The 23,207-nt window shown below is 38.7% G+C and overlaps 4 protein-coding genes across 8 annotated transcripts in view; 2 read left to right on the top strand and 2 right to left on the bottom strand.

Annotated features, from left to right (window-relative positions):
• Positions 1-658: 658 nt before the first annotated feature.
• The window catches only part of LOC103379387 (immunoglobulin lambda-1 light chain-like), a gene marked incomplete at its 5' end in the record, with an annotated part of 23,386 nt that continues 837 nt past the window's right edge, over positions 659-23,207 (bottom strand). Inside the window, 2 exons of the mRNA XM_025059941.1 lie at positions 659-1,140; positions 2,196-2,231. Coding sequence (XP_024915709.1) covers positions 818-1,140; positions 2,196-2,231 — 359 coding nt within the window. The remainder of the gene's footprint in view (positions 1,141-2,195; positions 2,232-23,207) is intronic.
• Positions 3,518-6,322, top strand: tspan37 (tetraspanin 37). 2 transcript variants are annotated; one of them, XM_025062555.1, is made up of 7 exons: positions 3,518-3,663; positions 4,195-4,386; positions 4,473-4,547; positions 4,639-4,737; positions 5,425-5,577; positions 5,665-5,748; positions 5,890-6,322. In XM_025062555.1, the coding sequence occupies exons 1-7, from the start codon at positions 3,613-3,615 to the stop codon at positions 5,989-5,991; spliced, it is 756 nt and encodes a 251-aa protein (XP_024918323.1). In that variant the 5' UTR covers positions 3,518-3,612; the 3' UTR covers positions 5,992-6,322. The 2 variants fall into 2 exon arrangements, with proteins under 2 accessions (XP_024918323.1, XP_024918324.1); XM_025062556.1 differs by lacking the exon at positions 3,518-3,663 and adding an exon at positions 3,759-3,826.
• elavl1a (ELAV like RNA binding protein 1a) lies at positions 6,980-13,387 on the top strand. Of its 4 annotated transcripts, none has more exons than XM_017034698.2 (7): positions 6,980-7,131; positions 8,004-8,063; positions 9,349-9,529; positions 9,888-9,991; positions 10,506-10,659; positions 11,060-11,285; positions 11,360-13,387. In XM_017034698.2, exons 2-7 carry the CDS (start codon positions 8,028-8,030, stop codon positions 11,682-11,684), a joined length of 1,026 nt encoding a protein of 341 aa, XP_016890187.1. In that variant the 5' UTR covers positions 6,980-7,131; positions 8,004-8,027; the 3' UTR covers positions 11,685-13,387. The 4 variants fall into 4 exon arrangements, with proteins under 4 accessions (XP_016890187.1, XP_008308815.1, XP_016890183.1 ...); XM_008310593.3 differs by having other exon boundaries at positions 6,982-7,131; positions 9,337-9,529; XM_017034694.2 differs by having other exon boundaries at positions 6,985-7,131; positions 10,506-10,668.
• Positions 15,186-23,207, bottom strand: part of slc1a8b (solute carrier family 1 member 8b) — an 8,669-nt gene continuing 647 nt past the window's right edge. Inside the window, exons 2-12 of the mRNA XM_008310605.3 lie at positions 20,884-22,984; positions 20,262-20,341; positions 19,760-19,975; positions 18,753-18,795; positions 18,436-18,649; positions 17,689-17,788; positions 17,036-17,269; positions 16,702-16,896; positions 16,470-16,604; positions 16,232-16,376; positions 15,186-15,688 (exon numbers count right to left, since the gene is read on the bottom strand). Coding sequence (XP_008308827.1) covers positions 15,542-15,688; positions 16,232-16,376; positions 16,470-16,604; positions 16,702-16,896; positions 17,036-17,269; positions 17,689-17,788; positions 18,436-18,649; positions 18,753-18,795; positions 19,760-19,975; positions 20,262-20,341; positions 20,884-21,048 — 1,674 coding nt within the window. The 5' untranslated portion in view covers positions 21,049-22,984 and the 3' untranslated portion in view covers positions 15,186-15,541. The remainder of the gene's footprint in view (positions 15,689-16,231; positions 16,377-16,469; positions 16,605-16,701; positions 16,897-17,035; positions 17,270-17,688; positions 17,789-18,435; positions 18,650-18,752; positions 18,796-19,759; positions 19,976-20,261; positions 20,342-20,883; positions 22,985-23,207) is intronic.

The raw sequence follows: 23,207 nt of genomic DNA, 5'->3' as shown, positions 1-23,207 counted from the left end.
TCTGGCTGGTTTTCCCCATGACGGCATCCATAAGTCTCTTTCCGTCTGACCCAAACTAATCAACCCTGGTCCCTCAACCGTACCATGTATCAATCCTGTTCATGGTCATGACCAGAACACCGTGATAAAACCAATATACAGCACACACACGGACGACATGCAAAGTCCTTACAGGCTACCAGCAAACACTGGGGATCAAACCAGTGACCTTCTTGCTGTAAGGCAAAAGCCCAAACCGCATTTGTTCACTCACAATAAAACAAAATGGCTATTTGTGTTCTCCTTGGCCTCACATTCTTCTTCACCTTCCTGACCCCTGTTGACCCTGGACATTTGCACATTACGTTATTATGTTTCATTACGTTAAATCGTTGTGTTTCCACTGACCTGACCACATATCTTACATGTTCACACTGACCTTTCACTGTGAGAAGTCCAAATGCCATGATTTTGCGCTCAATCGTCTATCTGTTCATCACAAACGCAAACAAGATGAGGCCCACAGCTGATCTCTGATGGATACCTACTCACGTCATGAACCCATCTGTCACTGTGACTGCGCACAGGTTTACACTCCCAGCCTGATGATGGGCGATCTATACACGTCTAAATAGGGCAAATCTTTAATTTATTAAAAAAATGAACCCAGAGACAACAATTTGAACAAAGTTGTTGTTTATTTGATGAGTTTATTTTCATATTAAACGCTTAAAAGTAAAAAGTGAAGCAGAAAATCATTATAAAATACTGCAGACAGATTCAAAGCGTAATAAGAGTAGAAAGAGCATGGTTTCAGACAGGAAGTGATGCCGACACTCTAATCGGAGCAGTTATTTGGCTCCAGGCTTGCAGTGACGGGGCTCTGGTTTTTCAGGGTGGCCTCACAGCTCACCGTGTTTGCATTTCTCCACTCGTCTGCAGTCATTTTCAGGGTGCTGCTCCTTTTGTAGCGGCCGTTCGACTGGAGCTCCGGGCTAGACAGTAACAGCCCCGAGGTGATGGCGCCGCCATTCTTCTTCCAACCCAGGTTCCACTCTGGTGGAAAACCCTCACTGGCCACACATACCACTGTGACGTTGCCCAGCGCTAGCTCTTCTTTAGAGGGAGGGAGGACGGTCAGGGTGGGCTTTACTGTACCCACTAGGGGAGTAAAATAAAAGAGGAGAAAATGGTTAAAAAGAACTCAGTCTTACACCAACAACAACCACAGGGATCAAGACACGCACGAACAGGAAATTGAAGATAAATGATGACAGACATGTTTGTGATTGATTTCTGTTTACTCTGACAGTTACAGTCGAACTTTGTCATGCGTCTCTTTCACTTCCTCTTTCCTCATTTTAATACGATTAAACGGTGAACATCATGTTGTTTTACTGTGTTACTGCAAAGAGCCACATGACATACATGGACACTCTTTTAAAAATATATTTTTTCATCAGTGCGAATTTGGTTTTCTCTAACACCCATCGCCATGAGATTCACATAGTGTTAAAAAACACAAACATAAAATTCGACATGAATGTAAAAGCCGCATGAAACCAGGCAAAGAGCCGCATGTGGCACCCGAGCCACAGGTGTAGCCTGTTGTAGGATTATTTAAGGTGAATAATCTCGTTCTAGTCCGTTCCCAGACAGAGGGACAACCTTCTGACCATAAAGACATTTCTATTCTATTCCAAGACTGATATTATGTTATTTTGAAATGTTTAAATGCAAGAATGCCACAGCCTGGATATTATTCACTTTACAGTCACATGGCAACAAGAATTACAGTACTAAAATATTACTTTTTAAAAAACGCTCAAAAACTTGGTTTATTCCAAATATTTCACATAATTATTTTCTTGCTTCTCTGTTTGAGAATTTTGATAAATAGTTTAAATAAGTATTACAGTATTTTTTCCAGTTTAAAGTAAAACAATAGTTGCCTTTAAATATTAATTAACAACAATCAATAATCTAGGTTACTACCAAATTGCAAAAATATCATGTTACGTTCATGAATTAAATAAAAACTGTGCTATACATTTTTAAAAAACATTATTAGCAACAGTAAATATGAGTATGTCAAAGTAACTTGATAATAGAAATATACAGCTCAAAACAAACAAGGTCAAAAAAGGTAGAAATTAGTATTTTATACGTGATTACAAATGTGCAGTCGCAGTGAAACAGTGTGATCTCGTACTTACAGTTAAGGATGAGTTTCGTTCCTCCACCAAAAGTGAGCCACAGTGGTACAAAGTCATGAAACCGTCGTACAAAAACCTCCCGCACTGTAAACCTGCCTCTCTACACGGAAACATTCACTGTTTTCAATAAAAATACAAAATAATAATTCACTATTATTAACCTGAGAAGTTTTTCAGTTTCATGTTCAATTTATAAATTAATAAAATTTTCTCTCTTTTTTTTGGCTTTTTTTTACTTCAACTGAGAGAAAACTCAGTCAAAATTACATTTAAACGACATTTAATAATTTGCAAGCTGCTGTTAAATGTCTGTAGTTACACTATTGTTATATGATTTATTATACCTAGATAATTAAAATTAGAATTGAACAAATAACAGATGATAATGGGATACCCATTATCCCCCCACAACATTAATGCTGTGTTGTCATCTTTGTATTCACTGTAAGGTGTCCTTGGGTGACAGAAAGGCGCCTATGAAATAAAATGCATTATTATTATTATTATATTACATTTTTAAATGTGTTATACTTATATATTTATAGTATAGTTATTCCTATACACGATAAACTAGAAACAAAAACCACCCATGTTCATCAAAAATGTAAAATTATTATGATCCAACAATAAATCCACTGCTCTCCGGTTGATTAAAAAAAAATCAAATTTAGTATAAATTCCAATGAAGGTCTTCTGGGTTCTTGTCTTCTGTCGAGACGTCGAGTGTGTACTGAGCAGAAGAATGATTTCGTTAGTGATGAGTGAGTTGAGGTGAGGAGGAGGAAGATTCTTTGAATGTTCTTCACACTCAAATGAACGGAGGAGGTTGACGTTTCTGTGGAGTGCTACAGGTGGCTGCAAAATAAGTACTAATAAATACAGTACAAAACCAGGTTTGTATTGGTAGGTATACCAGTACTGAAAACAACAAACTCTTAGACAGGATACAAAGCAGCTAACAGAAAAAGCTAACATTCCACCAGAATAAGACATTATATCTTTATTATTGTTGTTGTTATTGTTGTTATTATTAAACAAAGCCTAAGGCCGAGTTCTATACGAGAAAATCCTTTTCTAAATGACTCCTGACTGCATGGGTATAGCTGATATGGTGATTTTGTTTTGATTTTTTTCCTCGTTGAAGTGTCGTGCTAATAATCTAATCAGGGTGATTTACAGTAACCAAACAGCTTTTGTGGCAAACGGACGTTTCCGCGTTCTTTCTTTTGTTTGGCAACTTTGGAAATACTGCTGTCACATTAAAAAAAAAAAAAACTGAACCGTGACCCGCCCTCTCGCTCTCTTTCTCCTCTTAATCTCTTTAATCATTGTACAGTTTTCCCGTGAATGTTGTCTGTTGGTGGGCTCGTCTCTGGAGCTCCGGCACCCGCTCCTCTCTGGTTTCGACACGGTGAAAATGAGCGACCATCTGAGAACACTGCTGCAGCTGTCCAGTCAACTTCTGTGGGTAGGTGACACTACAGTCTTCTACGTGTAATTACTACACATTTTGGGGGGGAAAAGTCACAGAGAACTCCTGCCTGGACTTCTTTCGCAGAGTGGAAGTCATGTGATCGTCATGACTCAGTAGTGCTGTGAGTAGGCAACACTGAAGACGGGCTGTTGTTTACGTAAGGATTCAGGAAATAGAACTTATACGATTATTCCTAAGATGTCTCCAATTGTGTTGTAACAACACTGACTCTGTGAACACACTGTTCTGGTCAATCATGTCATTGTCATTTCCCCCGGAAAAATATATTATTTGTTACTAATAATATTTTGTTACTAATTCATTATCTTTATAAGAACACTAAGGATTTTAAGTATTTAAATGATTAAAAATATAAATTAAATTAAATTTTAATTAAATCAAATCTAATTTTTCAAAACTAAACCTGTGTATGTGTGTGTGTGTGTGTGTTTTAAACAAATATATTTTTGATGTCTGTATTTGCTGCCAAAAGTCTAATAGTCTGTTATATATGTTCTTTAACAGGTGGTGGGGTTGGTGGTGGGCTTGAGTGGAGGCTACCTGCTGCTGAAGTACAATGAGTACAGCTTGTTTTTCCCTAAGGACGACATCACGATGCCAGCAGTCCTTACTCTGGCCAGCACTGCTGTTCTATTGGTCTGTGGGCTCCTGGGCTCGTGGCTCAGTGTCAAGGAGTCTACTTTTCTGCAGGGACTGGTGAGGTTACCTGTGAACATGTATTAAAAAGCTGTCCACCTGTTGAACACGGCTTGGGTTTGAAGTAACACAACACATTCTGTCAGTTTGTTTTTCTCTTAGTTGTGGTCTTTTGTCTTCAAAGTTCTGCGTCGGCGTTGGCTTACTATCATTCTGGAAAGGTACTCGTGTTACACCGCCACACCACTTTCCCCAATATTATGTAAAAATGATAATGCACGGTTATAGTGTAGGTTCTGTCTTTTTGTTTAGCTGGATTCAGAGATGACTTTCTTGGCTGAGGTCTTTCACAACTATACAGGCAGCAGTCTGGACGACATCTCTCGAGCTGTGGATGCTACACAGGAAAATGTGTGTGAGCAACAATGCTTTAAGGCCCATCTAAGTTTTGATATTTTCATTTAGTTTCTGGCTTCTGTGGTAGAAATATACGTCAGCACCAACAGAAAATACAATACTAGTACTTTCTAGGGGCAGTGGTGGCTTAGTGGTTAAGGAAGTGCACGTGGGTCCGGAAGGCTTCAGGTTCGAGTACCACTGAGATGCTCTGAGCACGGCACTGTGCCCACACACTGCTCTCTGGGCAGCGTAAAGGTGGTCACACCAGTACTATTTACACTACATTTATCCTACTTTTTTATGGTATCAATATAGAAGAAAAGTTAGTTAGAGGAAATGAGTTTGTGTGATGCTGCTTCTGTCTGGGTACTGTGAGCCCTGAGCACCCACGCGAAAGGAGCTGTGCACCGCCGACAATGTCACCATAAAGTGATATGATTAGATAAATGAACCACACATTAAAAGTCTGCAGATTCTTGCACACCTCAAAAAGGTTATTGCATTCCATACCATGAAAAACGATATTGAAATATTTGTAACAATTAATAGTGAGTTTTAGCCACTATCCCATCTATCAACAACCTGACTGAGGTGACTTTTAACTTAAATAAAATATGTATTTTAAACATATGCATTTCTTTTTTTAGGGTTTGCACTGATGTAAGTTCTGACTCTACTCTTTGTTGTGATTGCTACTAGTTGCGCTGTTGTGGTATCACAGGCTACAGGGATTGGAGGGAAACCCTCTGGTTCAACCAGACTGGAGGACACTTTGTTCCTCACAGCTGCTGCAACTCGAGCTTCCAATTCTGCAATGGATCTATTGACAATCCATGGTATCTTTACTCTCAGGTATTACAGCAAACTGTGAATTTGCGAATTAAAAATATGAAAACAGCAAAAGGGTCTAATTATATTTATTCATTTTATACCTTGTAGGGCTGCCAGGTGGCGCTAGAGAGTGCATTTCAGTTTGTGCTGAGTTTCATCTACTGGGGTGGACTAATTGTTTTTCTGTCAGAGGTTTGAAACATTTAAAATACAGTAATATTTGTGTAGGATCATTAACTGCATACTTGTTTCAATCCCTTGCCCAGGAATATTTTTCATTTAAACAAGTCGTTAACTGTTTTATCTCCCATTCTCCATTTGTCTCCCATGCAGGTTCTGGTTTATCTGACAGTGGTGCAGCTAATGGAAGACAATGCCAATATCGAATATCACATACTGAGCAAACACAGAACACACTTCTGTGTTGTGCGCTGATTGTGTAGCTTGACAGTGTGTCAACATACAGCAGGAGTGTTAATGTGACTCCTACTTATGATTGAAGCCATACATGTGACACTTAAGTGTTTTGGAAAATTGAAGTTTATCAAATTCTTGCACATCATCTGTGACAGTAATTGCTGGAAAAATGAGAAAATCACGTTTTATTTGCACTATATCTGGAACTTTTGCTACTCTGAGAAATCTGAGGTGCCAAAGAAAGTGTCTTAGGTGTTTTCTCTTTGTACTGTATTGTATTGTGTTGTTTTTCTTCACAATTTACATTCTCTGATCATTTTGATCAAATTTAATTTCTTCATGGTAAGTGGCAAGTGGAAAAAAACGCAAATCAAAAATCATAAAAATGAATTTAAATGTACATTAGTTTATTGTTTTTTCATTTAATCAAGCTAGAAATGTACGTGAGATTTGCCTACCAAAACAAGACACAAATATGTTACAGCTAGTGTTGGCGGTATCAGAAAAACAAGAAAATGTAAGAAATTCTTATATTTTACAACAATGAAAACCTGAAAAAAATAATTAATAGAACATATAGAAAATAGACAACAGAAGCAAACATAAATAATTTGTTTATTTATTATATATAAATTTAAACTTTAAACTATTCAACCAAGTTAGTCAGTTGAGACTCAATGTTTTAACAAAGTCCTGGCCAAGAAACAATACAAAAGCATATAGAAGAAATAGAACGGGAAAAAACCCATTTACATTTAAAAGTTAATGGCTCAAATAGATGCAAATAGCCACAAATTTACTAAACACATTTTCAAATTATATTCACAAACATGATAATCAGACACTTAAAGCAAGGGGAAACTAAAAAAAAAAAAATCTTAGAAACAATTCCTAAACGCACCTAGGTCACCGAATCAACAACGTTTGGGTCAATATTGGACCTCTTTTGAACTCTCCCGTAGCCTAGGGGGTGTGACCATATATAGAGTAGGTGTAGTTGGATTTATTACGTAATTACGTACGTACGTACCACTTTCCTTTGGTAACCTTCTACGTAATCTTTTACTAAGGGAAAAGAAAGCGTCATAAACGCAAATTGCAAAATACGTAAAAACACAGGGAAAGAAGGCAGGAACGCACGCCGCCTCCGGTACGCTGGTAAGCTTTGCAAATGCTTCAAATGTCTCCAGGACGTATGTGCGAAGGTTTATTCCTGTGTCCGTCACCCACCGCTGTCGGGCTGTTAGCTTTGGCTAACTTAGCCTAGCTTCGCGACCCGTTAGAAGGCCGCTGCCACTTCTACCATTGCGTTCCGGACGCAGGGAAATAAAAATGTCATTTCTAAAATGGTTTCTACCAGCTCGCCATGTAATTAGCGGCAAACAACTGAATGAACGTTTTTCTTTTTTTGTTATGCGAAAACGTTTAGCATTAAAATACTGCCAAGTATTGTTTCCTTTAAGCATGGTGGGACATGTGTTTGACTCCGTCCCAGAGGAGCTAGTTAATCTTTTAATGCTAGTGATGCTAATCTGGCCTAACACGCGTTTTCAACAGCGTGATGTTTCCAACGACTGGGTCGGGACCCACAGAGGGGACACAGTCGCTTTTATTCATATCGCCATGCAACAATATTGTTATGTAATTTGTCATTTAAATATGTTTGGGCAATACAATAAAATAAATGTTTTTTATTATTATTTTGAGCACCAGATCAATGCATTGGCTTGACTTACTGTAGATAATGTCATATTAATAATTTGTGGACAAGAAAATATTCTGTTTGGGGATATTATTTACTTGAGTATTATATTTTCCATAGTCAACCAACAAAATTACTAGCTGATTAAACAACAGTTAACATATCTACAGAACTATAAAACATTTGTGGAGAAAGTATAATATTGGAGTTGAAATTTGAATTTAATCCTGAGTCAGAGTCTCTTGTTTTAGCTTCAGTTCTCTCTAGGAAAATGTTCTTATGAATGAAACTTCAGTCTTTTTTTGTCTGTGTTTGTGTCCAACCACAGCTTCAGGAGCAGTGAAGTGTCTTCATGGCAGTTCGTCGTGGACACATTGAGTATTTGAAAGTGAGTATAAGAGGGATAAATGGTTTCCCCTGCTCAAGTGTTTAACATTCAGCAAATAAAATAATTTTGTTGTTAACGTTCAATATATCAATATAAAAGTCAGGCTTAATTAGAAAAAAAGACTAACTAACTCTGGTGTATATAACGAAACTGTGTAAAGGGCATGGGATTTTGTAAAGGAAATGAAGCTTGTGCTTTTCCCATGTGAACACCCTCCTTCATAGTTCTTGATAGGGTTTTTCACCCACCGGAATACACAATCACTGCCCTTCTCCTGCATGAATGGACCTCTGTCAAGTTCCGTAGCAGACAGCTTCCCATTTCAGCTAACATCTCCCACAGTACACTGTGCTAAAGGGCAAGCAGAAACAATTAGGTTTAATATAACGGACATTTTGTAAACATGTGGTAATTGATTTCTGTGTGTAGTGTTTACTTTTGATTTGATTACTTTTGTGTTCAGCAATAGCACTTGGTTTGTAAAATGCACAGCACAACCTAGGCCGAAGAAAATGTTTATCAAAGAGGGAGAATACGACCTCTGGCCCTTTATTCTGTTGTCTTTGTGTCACTTGGCTGGTTGTTATTCTCCTTGAGATGGGTAACTTTGCTGTACTCAGTGGAATTCAAACCAGCAGCATTATGTCTGTATTTACATGCTATAGTGGCAAAACTGGGTTTTTCCATAAGGAGTTACTGCAGCCAATTCTTTTATGATAGGTGGAAGCAGGCAGTTGTGTTGAATTGTTGTAGCTTTTTGGAAATGTTGATCTGTAAAAACAGACATACTTACTAAACTGTTTTCTGACCAAAATAATTTGCCTGATTAGGACTTGTCTGTCATATATCACAACTTCTGCATCATGTTGTTTTCTACTTTCTCTCTTTTGCTCATGTAGCTGCTTAATATATTTCACATACCATTGACTGTTTGTTTTGAATGATGTTAGGTTCTTGTCTTTGTTGCACTCACTGTACACACTGTATGCTGTACTTGGTGACATAATGGGGTTATTTTGGGTTGCAGGGTGGCTATGAGGTCATGGGAGAATAAATTAAAGGAAAGGTTGCATGTAGGACACTAGTGCAGTTGTGACTGCTAGTGGAATGTTTTATTTGATCGTAATCAGGTCAACTTGATTGGGTTGTCTGGGCTCACAGCTGTAGTTGTTGAAGTATTCTGTCCTTGTTCCCACCCTCTCTCTATCACTCCCTCTCCCTCTCTCCCTGGATACTGCATGTGCTTATCTTTCTTTTGTTTTCGGCACAACTGGCCGAATTGCAGGACGTGTATGAAATGTCAAACGGTTATGAAGACCACATGGGAGGGGACGAGGGGAAGGATGCAAAGACGAACCTGATCGTGAACTACCTGCCTCAGAGTATGTCGCAGGATGAACTGCGCAGCCTCTTCAGCAGCATCGGAGAAGTGGAGTCCGCCAAGCTGATTCGAGACAAAGTCGCAGGTATACTACGCTCTAATGCGGTTCGACATATGACAGACTGGACTGCTGCTTAAACAGGTCAACTGTTTTTACTTTATACACCTGGTTGCAAAAGATGTTGCAGCTCTATGAATAGGTGGACCTATGACAATCTGAAAACAACCGGACTCTTTTATACTGTTTTCACTGTTTCAGTAACAGAGTTTTTCCAAAACAACCCGACGCTGTTAATTGGTTTGTTTGTTGTTTTGAAGCGTGCAATGTTAAGATTTGTTTTGTTTTTTTAATATTTATTTATTTGTTTGTTTGTTTTGCAGATTTTTTTGAACTATACTACGTTTTTTTGTTTTATTTTATTGTTTTCCTTTTTTTTCTCTAGGCCACAGTTTAGGGTACGGATTTGTTAACTATCTTAACCCTAATGATGCAGAAAGAGCTATCAGTACACTGAATGGACTAAGGCTACAGTCCAAAACTATCAAGGTAACGTGCTATAAGGTGTTCTACAATACTCAAACCAAAGATGTCATGTCATATAAGCTTCCTGTGGCTCCGCTAACAAGCTAAAACATATTAGCTTGAGAAAATGATACTGCCTTTACAGCCCACTAACTCTTACCCAATATTTCTGTTGAGTTCCACTTTAATTTTCACTGTTATTTGCATTGAGGGATGAAATTGAATGAACTTAATATTGTTTTATGTTTTTTTTTCATTTGTTTATTGTTTTTTTTCTTGTACTCAGGCATTCTTCATTTAAGTTTGTTCTTTTTTCCATTTTTTAAATTTTTTTACTTAAGGTTTGTTTTAAATTATCAAAAAGACACTGAATGATGAGTGTCAACAATTTTGACACAGCTAATATAAATATCTTGACCAAATATCAACTCCTAGGTAGATTATGTGACATGTTTAGAAGAAGTGTCTTTTGTCTGAAATATCTAAAATATTTGCTTGTCAGAATTGTAATCATGTGATTGGTGCTTCTTGTTTCCAGGTTTCATATGCACGGCCGAGCTCTGACATGATTAAAGATGCCAACCTGTACATCAGCGGCCTGCCAAAGTCCATGACCCAGAAAGATGTGGAGGACCTGTTCTCACGTTATGGACGTATCATTAACTCCCGGGTACTTGTTGATCAGGGTACAGGTACGACAGGTGAATGACTTCCTTGCTTTTTAATATTTTACTTTTTTATTTTCTTTTTATGGAGAATTTATTATATGTATTCTGAAGTGTATTGAAAAGGAAATGGATGTTTTCAACTGTAATAACAATAAACAAACAAAACCACGAGATCATAAACATAGTCCAGTTCCTTAGGAGACACAAATTTTGTCGTCACAACTCTCTTACCTGACAGTAATATGTTAAGAAAAGCAATCTTAAAATCTGAAGAACAATTCGGACAAACAGGAAAACTTGAACCAAATATTCATGGTGTTTATTGATTGCACCGTTCAAAACAACTATATGTTGAAAACAGTCAGATTTCTTTTCCAGCATTTTTAAATTCACTGGTCGGTGACGTGACGTGTTGTTTAATCAGGTATGTCCCGTGGAGTTGCCTTTATTCGGTTTGACAAGCGATCTGAAGCAGAGGATGCCGTTAAAAACCTGAATGGCCAAAAACCACCTGGAGCCGTTGAACCCATGACGGTGAAGTTTGCCGCCAACCCAAACCAAGTCAAGAACACCCAAGTGATTTCTCAGCTCTATCACAACCAGTCTCGGCGTTTTGGGGGTCCCTTACATCACCAGGCGCAGAGGTTTAGGTGAGTGTGGCTTGAACTGAACTCGGTGTAAACTAATTGGTCAAACAAAGTTATCACACAGCCTCTCATTCCAGGTTTTCCCCTATGGGTGTTGACCACATGGGCAGCATGGGAGGGGTCAGCGTCCAAGGGAGCTCTGCCTCTGGGTGGTGCATCTTTGTTTACAACCTGGGCCAGGAAGCTGATGAGAGCATCCTGTGGCAGATGTTCGGCCCGTTCGGTGCCGTCACTAATGTCAAGGTGATACGAGATTTCAACACAAACAAGTGCAAAGGCTTTGGCTTCGTTACCATGACCAACTACGAAGAGGCAGCTGTGGCCATCGGCAGTCTGAACGGTTACCGGCTCGGGGACAAGATACTGCAAGTGTCCTTTAAGACCAACAAGGGCCACAAGTAAAGGGAGCAGGACAATCAGGTGTAGAGGGGTAGGGGTGGAGGTTATGGGTGGGGCTCTACCAGATGTAACTTTAGAGCTAAATTTGGAGTTTGGAAAATTTGGCCCCTCATCTGGGTTTAAGTGTAAAACATGTTAAATGATATGTTCACTTTTCTGCACCTTCTATTGTGTAAAGTTGATTTATTTTGTCGAATTTACATTATATTTTTCCTTCTCATTTATCATCATACTAGGGGCTTGGGTTTTAACATTCAGTGAGAGTACAAACGCCCATGATATCCCAAAGGTAGAGTTAAAATCGGCGTAAAAAAAATCTGAAAAATATTGACTTTGTTAGGGATGGATCACGTTCACATTATAATCGGGGTCACATTTGTGTCACAACCAGAGTTCGCGCTTGTCATTTTGGTGCCATAGATGAGATTATGTTTTGGCGACCCCATTGTAGTTATTGTTGTTTCCTGCGTGGCTTACAGCATCGCTCCTCCAGCAGTCGCATGTGTAACTGGGAGAAATATAAGACTGTCAGGTCACTAGTGCATTAAAATAAGAGACACATTGAAAAAAGGTCTGTGAATAACAGTGGATCTGTCCGATTGTAGTGGGTCGTGTGCTGCTAAGAGTTTTGCTCAGAGCCAGTGGTTTTGTGAAGCAGTGCTTTGTCCTGGGACTCCATCGTGAGTAGATCTGTAGATGCCTTAAACAATCATCCAGAGGACGGACATGCAGCAGCGTTCGGCATCTTCATCCGTCTGAAAAGGAAAGCACTTTTTAATAAATAATAAAATAAATTTGACTTTATTGATCCCATAGTTGGGAAATTCCTGTGTTAATAGCAGAGACGCTGCTAACATGCTGCCCCCAGCAGGCACCAAACATGTGCTTCCTCTGGGAATTTAACCCAGGACTCTCAGTATCTAAGGCAGGTGTGGTAACCGTTACGCTATAGAACCAATGCTGTGGTTTTAGGTGGCTGTGGATATCATCTGTTTATTACCCTAACATTTATCATGCCAGGAGCCCAAACCCTGTAGTTTGGGTTTCGTTGTCCCTGTATGAATTGTTTTAATGTAAATTCTCTTCAGATGTGATCCCCTTTCAAATAATAGATATGGACCAAAAATGGGAAGAGATTCAAACTATTACACCCAGATAATCACAAACTACTTTAAAAGAGGTACTAAGATTTGACCTTTGAGTGCAACGTCGTCGAGACTTCTGTTTTTTTCTCTTTGTTTATTTCATTTTATTTTTCTTTCTGTATTTTTGTTTTTTATGATTTATTTTTTGAATTCTTTTTTTTCTGGTTTCATTTACATATTTTATTTACGTTTTCTCAAGTTTGGAGACAGATCGGTGGCCTTTTCTTAGGGAGTTTTAGTTTTGATTTGTTTTCTTTTCTCACTTTTTCCGTTTGTTTTTGGTTGTTTTTGAACGTAAACCATTAAATTTTCTTTTCTTTTGATGAACATTTTGTTTGGTTTGTTTCTTTTTTTTTTTCTTTTTGGTTCGTTTTACTTTTTTGAGGGAAAAAAAAATCCTTCACTTGGTAAAAACAGGAATAATTTCACACATTAATTTGGATGTCGATATCAGAATTTAGTTGAAAATTAAGGCTTTCTTTAATTGACATGACACTTCCCTTTTACTATAATTTGTCAATTGTATTAGAATGAAACATTTAAATTTTATATTGATTTGGACCAACTGTAGGTCTAGGTTTATTATTATTTAAAGGAAAAAATGTAAATATTTGAATAAGCATAACTTCTGATAATTGTAAACCACTACAGCAGTATATGTATAGTATAACTCTAAGGTACTTCATTTACGTTCATTGGTTGTAAATTGGTGTTTTTAATGTTTACAGTAAAATGTATTAATATCTCTGGCTCTTCAGACAGATCGCTGATAGATTTGACATCAAAAAGAGATGAACTTGAAAGTGTTTAGACTTTAGACCTACTTTGTTTTCTTACTGAGTCTCTAATGTCGATCTTCCGAGATATTTTATAAATTTGAATGCTTTTTTGTGATGTATTTCTCCAATAGGTTGGAAAAAATGTAAATATTTTCATAACATTTAGGCCGCTCATTCTGTCAGATTTACCAGGTTCCACTGAGACCTGGTTTCCAAACGTGGTTCCTACAAAGGGAACGTTTGTTCTTTCTAAGACTCACTAGACCAGACATTGCGTAAAGTTAGTATTTAATAATTCATCATTTACGTTAGTGCAGTTACAGACCTTGGTCTTAAAAGTTCTCTGAATTTGAATTTTTTTTTTCTTGTGGTGTCAGAGTCTAAACTATTTTGTGCAATACTTGGTGACCTGCTCCGAGCAGGAGGAAAGATTCGACAGTTTCATATTTGTTTTTCTACAGATTTTGTCTTTGCAGAATTTAGTGAGACTTTTGAAGAACCATGCAAGTGGATTTTGTTCTAAGGGCAGTCAGAACGAACTGCATTCTGCCTTAATTTATGTGGAGTGTTTAAAGTAGAACTTTATGTCAGAAGGTGCAGACGTTAATGTGATAATGTAAGCAGTAACAGTGTATTATTCTTTTCTTTTTTTTCTTTTCATTGTTTGGTTTGTTGTTTCAATCTTCATCGGCAGTGAGTTTAAAGTTCATTAAATGTATTCTAACATTTCAACAAAATCATGGTGCAATAGTCTTCTTGTAAGAGGACCTGTGAGATTTACCTGAAAGGAAAAGGGTGCAACATTACTCTACGTCACCTGCAGGGAGCGCTGTGATCTTATTTGCTGAGCTAAAATTTGAGCTCAACAGAGCTGTTATCCTTCAACAATAGTAAATTTCAAACTTCGACTACAGTTATTGCTCAAATATTGCTTTTGCATTCTGAGCCACACTGACACCTGAAAAAGGGTTTTACCTGTTCTGTGTAAACTTAAATCGTTTATACTGCCTTCTGGAGGCTGAATGTTGATACACCACGATCTGGTTTTAGTATTTATTTATGCATTATTTCATTAAATTAAATATCGACCAAGTTCATAACAGGTTCCCTACTAGTACAGGTAGAGGGCGCCAAAGGGAAATTAAGACAATATGAGATTCAGATGAAACCTCAGTTTATGAATAAATGTTGAAAATAAAAAAATAAAAAGCCAATTGTAACATTATTTTATTAGAAAACACCAAGGAAAATTTAAGTATCACATTTAAGAAAATGATTTGATCAGAGTAACTAGTATGTAGGTTATGTGTTATATACTCAATGATATTTCAGCTAATACCACAGTCTAATATTTTTAATCTAAGATCAGTTTAAGGCAACACAAAACCATTTTAAAAAAATGAACCCTTCAACAATTTTCCTGTTTTTGTAACAGGTTCCACCAGTGTTACACCAACCATCCTCATGTCCTGGTTCACTACATCCATCGTTCTCCTGTAGGTCTTCTTCCTTCCTGGGAGCTCAATCTCCAACATCCTTCATCCTAAATCCACCTTCTCCCTGCAGCACATATCCAGACATTCTCTCTGAAATGTTCAATCCTAACTGTTCCTCTGCTCAGCTCAAAGTCTCTCCATCGTGGTGACGCCTCAGCACCTGTAAACCTGTGCACTGTAAGTGCATCATTTTCTACTGTATCCAGGGGGAAAAACAATCCAGTGTCTGTAAATATGTGCATTTCCTTCTTCCCTCCATTCTGAGCTGAGATTTTTTGGTACAAATCCGATGACAGAGGATTCTGTTTTTAGTCTCTTTCCTTGTCCTTTTAGCGTACTCTTCTTCTTTGGAGTCACTGAGCCAACCTGGACTGTCGGGCTCTCAGGTTATCGTCCCCTCTTGTAAGTGTCCGTTCACTGTCCATCTTCCTTTAGGTGTCTCAGACTTGACAGAGATTGTAGCAACCGGCCGGTTTCTCTAGCACGGTGTCTCCATCTACCTCAAACATGTAATTGCAGCGTTGAGCAATGAGAGGAGCATCAGATAGCGCCACACTCTGGTTGCCAAAGGAGATCACAGTGTCTCGCTGTGTGAGAGAAAGAAAAAGAAGATTTAGTAATAATAAGTCCATATGAAATGCCCTTAATTCAACCTTTGAACAATGAGAACTTGAACCAGTAATATTCTCTTGGACATTATGGGAGTATTTGTTGATACTTTGATTCCCCAAGATGCCAGGTGACAGGTCATGGAATCGCACTGCATTGTGGGAGATTATTGAGTTTATGGCAGCACTTCTTAACCTTTTTGACCTTGGGGCTGAATTTCTATAGAACAAATTTAACAATTAAATATCACTGTTTAGGTTTAATTCACCTCACTCACTGTTGAGAACCTGTTAATTTATTTTCAGTATTAACCCAAATTTGACAGTTTTATTGATCAATAGTAAAATAAAAGTGTATGGTATAAATGGTTTAAAGTTTATACTATGGACATTTATTTTATGAAAACCATATGCATGTAATGGTCTGTTGGGGCAACATCAGGAATCAGGCCGTGGGCCTTGAGTTTGACATATGTGCTTCAAACTAGGCAAGGTGATTTGTCCAGAGATCGTCCTTCTCACCCGTTTGGGGTTGCCTCCAGTGTTGGCAGCGGTGGTGACGGTTGCTGCAGCAGCTGCTCTCTCAAAGTCCTTCCTGCAAATGTGAGCCATAATCCCTGCAGCCAGGGCGTCACCGAGAACGTTGATCATGGTCCGGAAACGATCGCTGACGAAGAGAGGAAAGTCGTTCCATCAAGGTCCGGCAAAGTATGGGATCTAATGTGATGAGGTATTATATGATTGTTTCAAACCAACTCACAGAACCCAGTCGATGGCCACGATCAGTGAGATGTCAGCAGGAGGTAAACCCACAGACGTCAGGACAATCACCATTGTGACCAGACCTGCTTGAGGAATCCCTGCTGCCCCGATGCTGGCTGCTGTGGCCGTGATGCTAATGGAACATGAGCAAAGATGTTGAATATAAAAATTGGTGGATTTAGGTCATTTTAGATGTATGTGTTAAAACAGGCCTGGCTGTGTCTTCTCACCTGATGGTCACCAGTTGACCAAAGTCCAGATCATACTCATTGACCTGAGCGATAAAGATGGCGGCCACAGCCTCGTACAGAGCCGTTCCATCCATGTTGATGGTAGCTCCCACGGGCAGCACGAAGCGAGCGATCTGTCGATCCACACCGCAGTTCTCCAGAAGACACTTCATGGTGATTGGTAAAGTGGCTGAGCTGCAGAGGACGGAGCATACAGATGAAGTACAAAACAAAACAAAATATATATATATAATAATGTATAAAAATACATACATACATACATACATACATACATATATATATATATATAAATACATTTCCTGAGGCTCCATACCTAGATGACGTGGCCAGTGCGATGACAAGAGCCTGCAGCAGACCACGGATATAAGGGAAGGGGTTTTTTCGAGTGAAGAAGAAGAAGAAGAGAGGCAGCAGGATGAGGCCGTGCACAAACAGACCCGACAGGACCGTGATGAAGTACATGCCCAGTTTCTCTCCCAGGTGAGCCGGGTCATGCATGTCCAGAACTTTTCCGGCCACGAGGAACACAATTCCAAAAGGAAAATACCTGCACAGAGGAGAACGGAGGCAGAGGTGACGTTAGGAGAGCTGTAAAGCCTGGTCACATTCAGTCGTCTTCTAGGCCCTTTGGGTTAAAGGTCTAATCCATTAAGATTATTCCTTTAATTTATGAACAGTGACGTACACCTGGGACCTGAACCTATGTTCAGTGGTTGAGCACCACACCTTTTGACCCCACAGCCACAGGCGGCTATTCCCACATGTGTAATCCCAGATTAGTTGGTGTGACTGCAGACACGTCTGATGGCTGTGTGTTGTTGTTTAACTTTTATATTTAGACGTAATCCAGCTCTGCTGCTTGAGCTGTATTTAAGTCTTTCTTTTTTTGGTGTGTATGCTTGACAAAGTGTACTTTTGTAAGTGTGTGTGCATGTGTGTGCATGTGTGTGTCTGACTGTGTCTCACCACATAGCTGCGTTAATGATCTTCATGACGCACTCGTTGATGCACTGGCACACGTTGACCAGCGGTGCTCCGCGCTCGCCCATCTTCCCCAGCAGCAGACCTGAGATCAGACGTCACATGTGTTAATAATCCGGATCAGACTTAATCACCTCTGTGTCTTTGTCTATACACTTGAGTTGTTGGAAATATATCAACGACTAACTATAGATAGATAGATATACAGCACGGGCGTCAATCATTCTGGCCTGCTTCATAAATTTTGAATGCAAAATAAAACCACAAACAGGTCATGTAAAATTATATTTGATTAAATATGAATATGTTCTAATGTACTTGTACTTGCTTGCATGAAAAAAGGGTAAAAACATGAACTTATTATTATTTATGGGTAATTATGTGATGGCTGTACTATCTAATTAGGCTGCATGTGTGTTTTTTTAAGATCTGGTTGATGCAAGAAATCTTTAGTCCAATTTGGTTCTATGGATTCCTAATCAAAAAAAAGTCCAAACCGCTCAAGGAAGTTAGGATAAGAGTTTTGTCTCGATTGTTTTCAAGTCCGAGTCACTAGACACTTATACACACAAGTCTATAACAAGTCAATAACAAATGGATAGTTTGAGTTACTATCCTATACAGAGCTGAGTTACATGGGTATACACAGTAGACAGGTGGGTGGGAATATAGTTTATAGATGCTGCCTGAAAGGAAGGGAGATTCGGGCCGTGACAATGGTCTGGTTCTCACCCATAGTGGCTGAGAAGATGACGATCCCCAGCACGTTCATGCCTTTGCTTGTACTGGGCACCATCCTATAGTTGACGTCTGGAGCGGGTGTAATCTCCAGGAAGACCGGGTGGCCCAGTCGTGGGTTGTGGTAGTCAGGCATGACATACACAAAGTTGGCCTGAGTATCTTTGATGTTAGCATTTTGCACAATAGGAATCAGATCTGTGCGGTACTGAGATGAGAGACAGCAATGACAGAGATGGGTTACCTTTTTTTCAAAACGAGTAACATTGAGTTTGAATTACAGATTTCTGACAGTTTTCTCGTCATCTCACCTGCTGAAAGGTTGCTTCGATTAGATTCGATGGAATCATGTTCCTACAAAACAAAGAAAGACACTTAGCAGAGGCTAATTCAGCAGATGTTTTTCACAGGATAACTGTAGACTTCCATTGAATTGAATTGAATTGAATTGAATCTGATGCCTTACAAACAAACTGAGACACTGAACAGCCCTTGAATAGGTCCCTTGCTGATGCCTTACAAACAAACTGAGACACTGAACAGCCCTTGAATAGGTCCCTTAAATAGACAGGTTTAAGGAGAAGGTATTAGTGGATCTCTGAATGGCTTTGCAGACACACACCTACACACACACACACACACACACACACACAGACATAATGCTTCTTCTGTGAAAGTGCCAGATTAACGGTTGACGATTAAGTGGCTTCTTGTGTCAGGCTGATCTGTCGGCCATTATGAATTAATGATATATTGTCTCTTTAACGCATCGCTTATTTAAACAAACCTCTTATTTTTGTATATAAAGCACTGATGCCAAACCCCAGGATCAAGGTCATCCATTAAGCAACAGGATATCCATCTTAATCATCCATTAAGACTTTGTGTCATTTAAGGCTAAATGACACGAAGTCTTAATGGATGATTAAGATGGATATCCTGTTTGCTAATTTTCTTGTTTTTTGCTCATTCTTCTCATTGTATGACATGTAGTTTGGTTAATATTTTTGCGTTTTTGTTGCTAATTTTCTTGTTTTTTATGTAGTTTGGTTAATATTTTTGCGTTTCTGGCTTACGGTAACACACTTTCCTAATTATTTATTTTTAAGTATTTTCAGTCAACTTTTATTTGTAATGTTTGAATAGCAATAATAATAGGTAAGATTATTAGGATTTGTAAAGTGACAGATTTCGTCGGACTAATTATTCCCTTATTGACATTTATTATCTTAATTCTTTAAAACATATTGTTCAACATGAGGGACGTCTGCGATGACCATTATTTATTTTATTTATTTATTTATTATATATTTCTCACCTGATGAGGTCCAGCAGAGCATCAGCGGACGTCATGACGGGCCCTGAACTTGCATGATGGCCGTCCTTCTCTGAACCTGTGCCTGGGTGAATGATGAGCACCAGTATGATGCCAACAATGACAGCAATGAAGGTCGTCCACAGGTAGTAGGTGATGGTCAGGACTCCCAGACGGCCGCTTGCTTTTGTGTCCATTGCTGACAGGCCGGACATCAGACTAGAAGAGAAGAGGTCTTGGTGTCAGCTACATGTCCTGAATCACTGGTCTTAGATGGTTCTACAGGTCAATGACAGGATATGACGCAGTAGGTTCAATATCTAGGCCATGGGCAAGCTAAGGCCCGGGGGCCATATGCAGCCCGTTGAGCTTTTTAAACTGGCCCGCCAAATTATATAATTTATTTATATAATCATTATAGTTCTGCCTTTTCTCTGCAATACCGCTGTTTCCCCAATAGATGGTGTAGAAAAAGCATTTTAGCATCCTAACCTTTATGTCTCACCTTGAAGTGATGAGCGGCAGAATCAACATCTTCAACATCCTCATCAGCAGCTCTCCCGGGAAGGAGAAATAGATCTTGGCCTGTGTGTGAGAGAGGAAACCACAGTCACCTGAAGTGACAGTCACCTGAAGTGATATGTAAATGTGGCAGGAAACTTTTTTTAGCAAATTTGATCATTATATTTCATTATTTCATACATGCTGAGTTGACACAAGCAAAGAATTATACCGAAAATTCAAATGTATTCAACAAGTGGCCTGAAGATGGCAAAAAACGGCCAGGGAGACTTTTCGTAATTTTTGACCACTGTGTTTCCTAAACACTATCGTCTTTAAATTAACAAAAAAAACAAAACAAAAAAACCCCAACAAAACTCTAAGTATATTTTTATTTCTTTTTCTAAACTGTAACAATTTCTCCCTCTGCTTTTCGCCGCTATTTTTTCGATATATTATCGATACTTTTCGATAAGAAACATACAGTAGCCTAAAGGCTATTTGCACTCATTTTACATTGATGTTTCTTATATTGTTGATTGTCACTGCTACAGCTACAGGAAAGAGAGTGTAAAAGTGGAGATCGTCTACCATCCATAAAGGACACGCCGTACTTATTTCCATACCTGTGTGGACAGGTTAAGAGACCGAAGGACGAATCCAAGCACGCAGCCAGTCACCACAGCAAAAACAGACAGTGTTAGAAGGCCGTTCCTCTTGCAGTAGTCCTTCACATACTCCCTGATTTTCATGGAAACAATGGTATTTAAGATATTCTTCAACATCTCCATCTTGAATCAGGACCTCACTGAGTCCTCGTCTAAGGCTCGAGCGAAGACTGGCGGTCCAATCTCCTGCAGGGCACAGATCAATTCCTTTAAGAGGTGATTGTGATCCTGTGTGTGTCCTGCCTGACTGTGGTGAGACTGAGGAGGCAGGAGAGGACGTGACTTAGTGATTCCTGGTACGATGTGATCCCAGAGGATTATCTCTCTTTCTCTGCACTCTTTCACAGTGACTCGGGCTGAAGAAGAAGACCAGGCTTCACCTCCGGTAATCTCCTCCATTCACTGACCATTATGACTTGTCGTTATTGGCCCCTCAGTCATTCCATTCATAAAACAACGTCTTCTGGTGTTGCTGGTTCAATTATGCACAGTTGTGAGAAAACTCTGCAGATGTGTTAAATAGTGGGTCTGGGACACCCCAGGAGGCCCACAGAAGTACAGAAGACGGTCATGAAATATTTGGATGGTTAGATTCGTTTACATATTTTCCCCTTTCTTCTTGAAAATACAAATATATTAACACATTAATTTTTCAAACAATTTGCTGTTTAATGCACAACAACAAAGTCGGTTTCTGTGCACATGGCACCAGGTCCAGTTTGATATAAAGGACTTTATTATATATATTACATATAATATAGAATACATATATAATATATTATGTATTATACAACATAAACATTAAGGGTGTCTGCCCCATCTCTTTATCAGTTTTGCTTAGTTGACAGTAAAAATAAAAATATACTGAATCAAAGTATTTAGACGTAATAACTATCTAGAAAACTCTCTAGAAAAAGTAACATCAGCAGCATGAAAAAAAAAAATCTCCACCTCGAGATTCCTCTAAATCTGACCAAATTGTGCTGGATTCTCGATTCACACCTTAAGCAAATCTATTTGTTTGGAGACGGAAAGAAGGAGTAAAACACAAAGGTCTGGAGACGCTTAACAGCGTTTACAAAGTGGAAACTTCGCTGTGATGGTGTGAAGTAGAAAGTACAAGCCTGTATTTTATTTCTGTCTTTGCGTCCACTTCACTGCCACAACATGTGTTGCTCCCTGTATGAAGAAACAGTGAGGTCTGATTGGACTCCCACTGTTTACAAATGACAAAGGTGAAGCATGCAGGAAGGATTAGCTCGTAGCAGAGGACAGTATTAGTCCTGCATGTCCAGGACACGCTGACTCCCGTCCCCTTATCTCACTGTGACGCAGTCACAGGCTTAAACGTCACTGCTTTTTTGGCAGCTAACTAATTCCTTGATGACCTACCTCAGTCGAATTTTCTTTTCAAAATATATATCTTTCAGCCAAAGTTACGTTTAAGCTCTTTAGCACTTTTGTATTTGGCTAACTTTTGGATTGCCTTATCATTTCTGATACCAGCTGTTGTTGCTGTTTGTTCAACATCATAAAAGTAACTTTTTTATGTTATACCAGTGTTTGTCACACAGTATATAATTTTCTATACTGTAATCTTTTAGGTTTGCCTGTTATATTGCTAAGTATCAGTTGTTTGTAGACTCATGTTTGGTGATCATTAGGTTAACTTCCAGCTAATTGGCTTAATTATAAGTCAGTTAGCCTACTTTATCCTTTAATTAGACGAAAATGTATTTATATATTTCTGTTTGGGTGTTTTATGAAGAGAACTTGATATTTTGGATTATCATTTTTACTTATCTTCCTGTAAGCTAACTTGTATTATTTATATTTCAATAATAAGGCAACGTTGAATTATCAGCAAATATAATATAATTTCTGTTGCCGTCTGTTCCATGTGGTCATGGGAACTCTTCAGCGCCTCCTATTTGTCTGCAGATGTCACACTGTCCACACCAACAGGGATCAGGTCCAAACTTGACTTCCCTCTGAGTTAAAGTCAGCTGTCACCAATCCAATCACTTTTAATCCTGGTCTTCAACAGTGAGATCAATGACTGCAGGAGGGAAAATAACAGATACGATTATTAAGATTTATCTACAAAACAGAAATGTACAAAACTGGTCTTATTCCCTGTTTCTCATTTAAACAATAACACATTTGTGAACACTACTAATGAATGAATTAAGATGAATTAACAATATTAGCAGAAACATGACGAAAAGTAGTCTACTTTGACCGTCTGATGGGAAATCTGTACTTACGTTGGATCCTGAATT

This window comes from Cynoglossus semilaevis, chromosome 1, assembly GCF_000523025.1.
Source record: "Cynoglossus semilaevis isolate Cse_v1.0 chromosome 1, Cse_v1.0, whole genome shotgun sequence".
Classification (NCBI taxonomy): Eukaryota; Metazoa; Chordata; class Actinopteri; order Pleuronectiformes; family Cynoglossidae; genus Cynoglossus; species Cynoglossus semilaevis.
Note: the sequence above shows the minus strand (reverse complement) of the source record. Positions and strands in the feature narration are given on the sequence as shown.

Excerpts from the sequence above, each read along its gene's own strand:
- elavl1a (XM_008310585.3), top strand. The coding sequence starts at position 8,028 with ATGGCAGTTCGTCGTGGACACATTGAGTATTTGAAA. Across the intron at positions 8,064-9,336 it reads GACACATTGAGTATTTGAAA|GCCGAATTGCAGGACGTGTA; the intron begins GTGAGTATAAGA and ends TCGGCACAACTG. Across the intron at positions 11,286-11,359 it reads CACCAGGCGCAGAGGTTTAG|GTTTTCCCCTATGGGTGTTG; the intron begins GTGAGTGTGGCT and ends CTCTCATTCCAG.
- tspan37 (XM_025062555.1), top strand. The coding sequence starts at position 3,613 with ATGAGCGACCATCTGAGAACACTGCTGCAGCTGTCCAGTCAACTTCTG. Across the intron at positions 4,387-4,472 it reads CTACTTTTCTGCAGGGACTG|TTTGTTTTTCTCTTAGTTGT; the intron begins GTGAGGTTACCT and ends ACATTCTGTCAG. Across the intron at positions 4,738-5,424 it reads TGGATGCTACACAGGAAAAT|TTGCGCTGTTGTGGTATCAC; the intron begins GTGTGTGAGCAA and ends GATTGCTACTAG.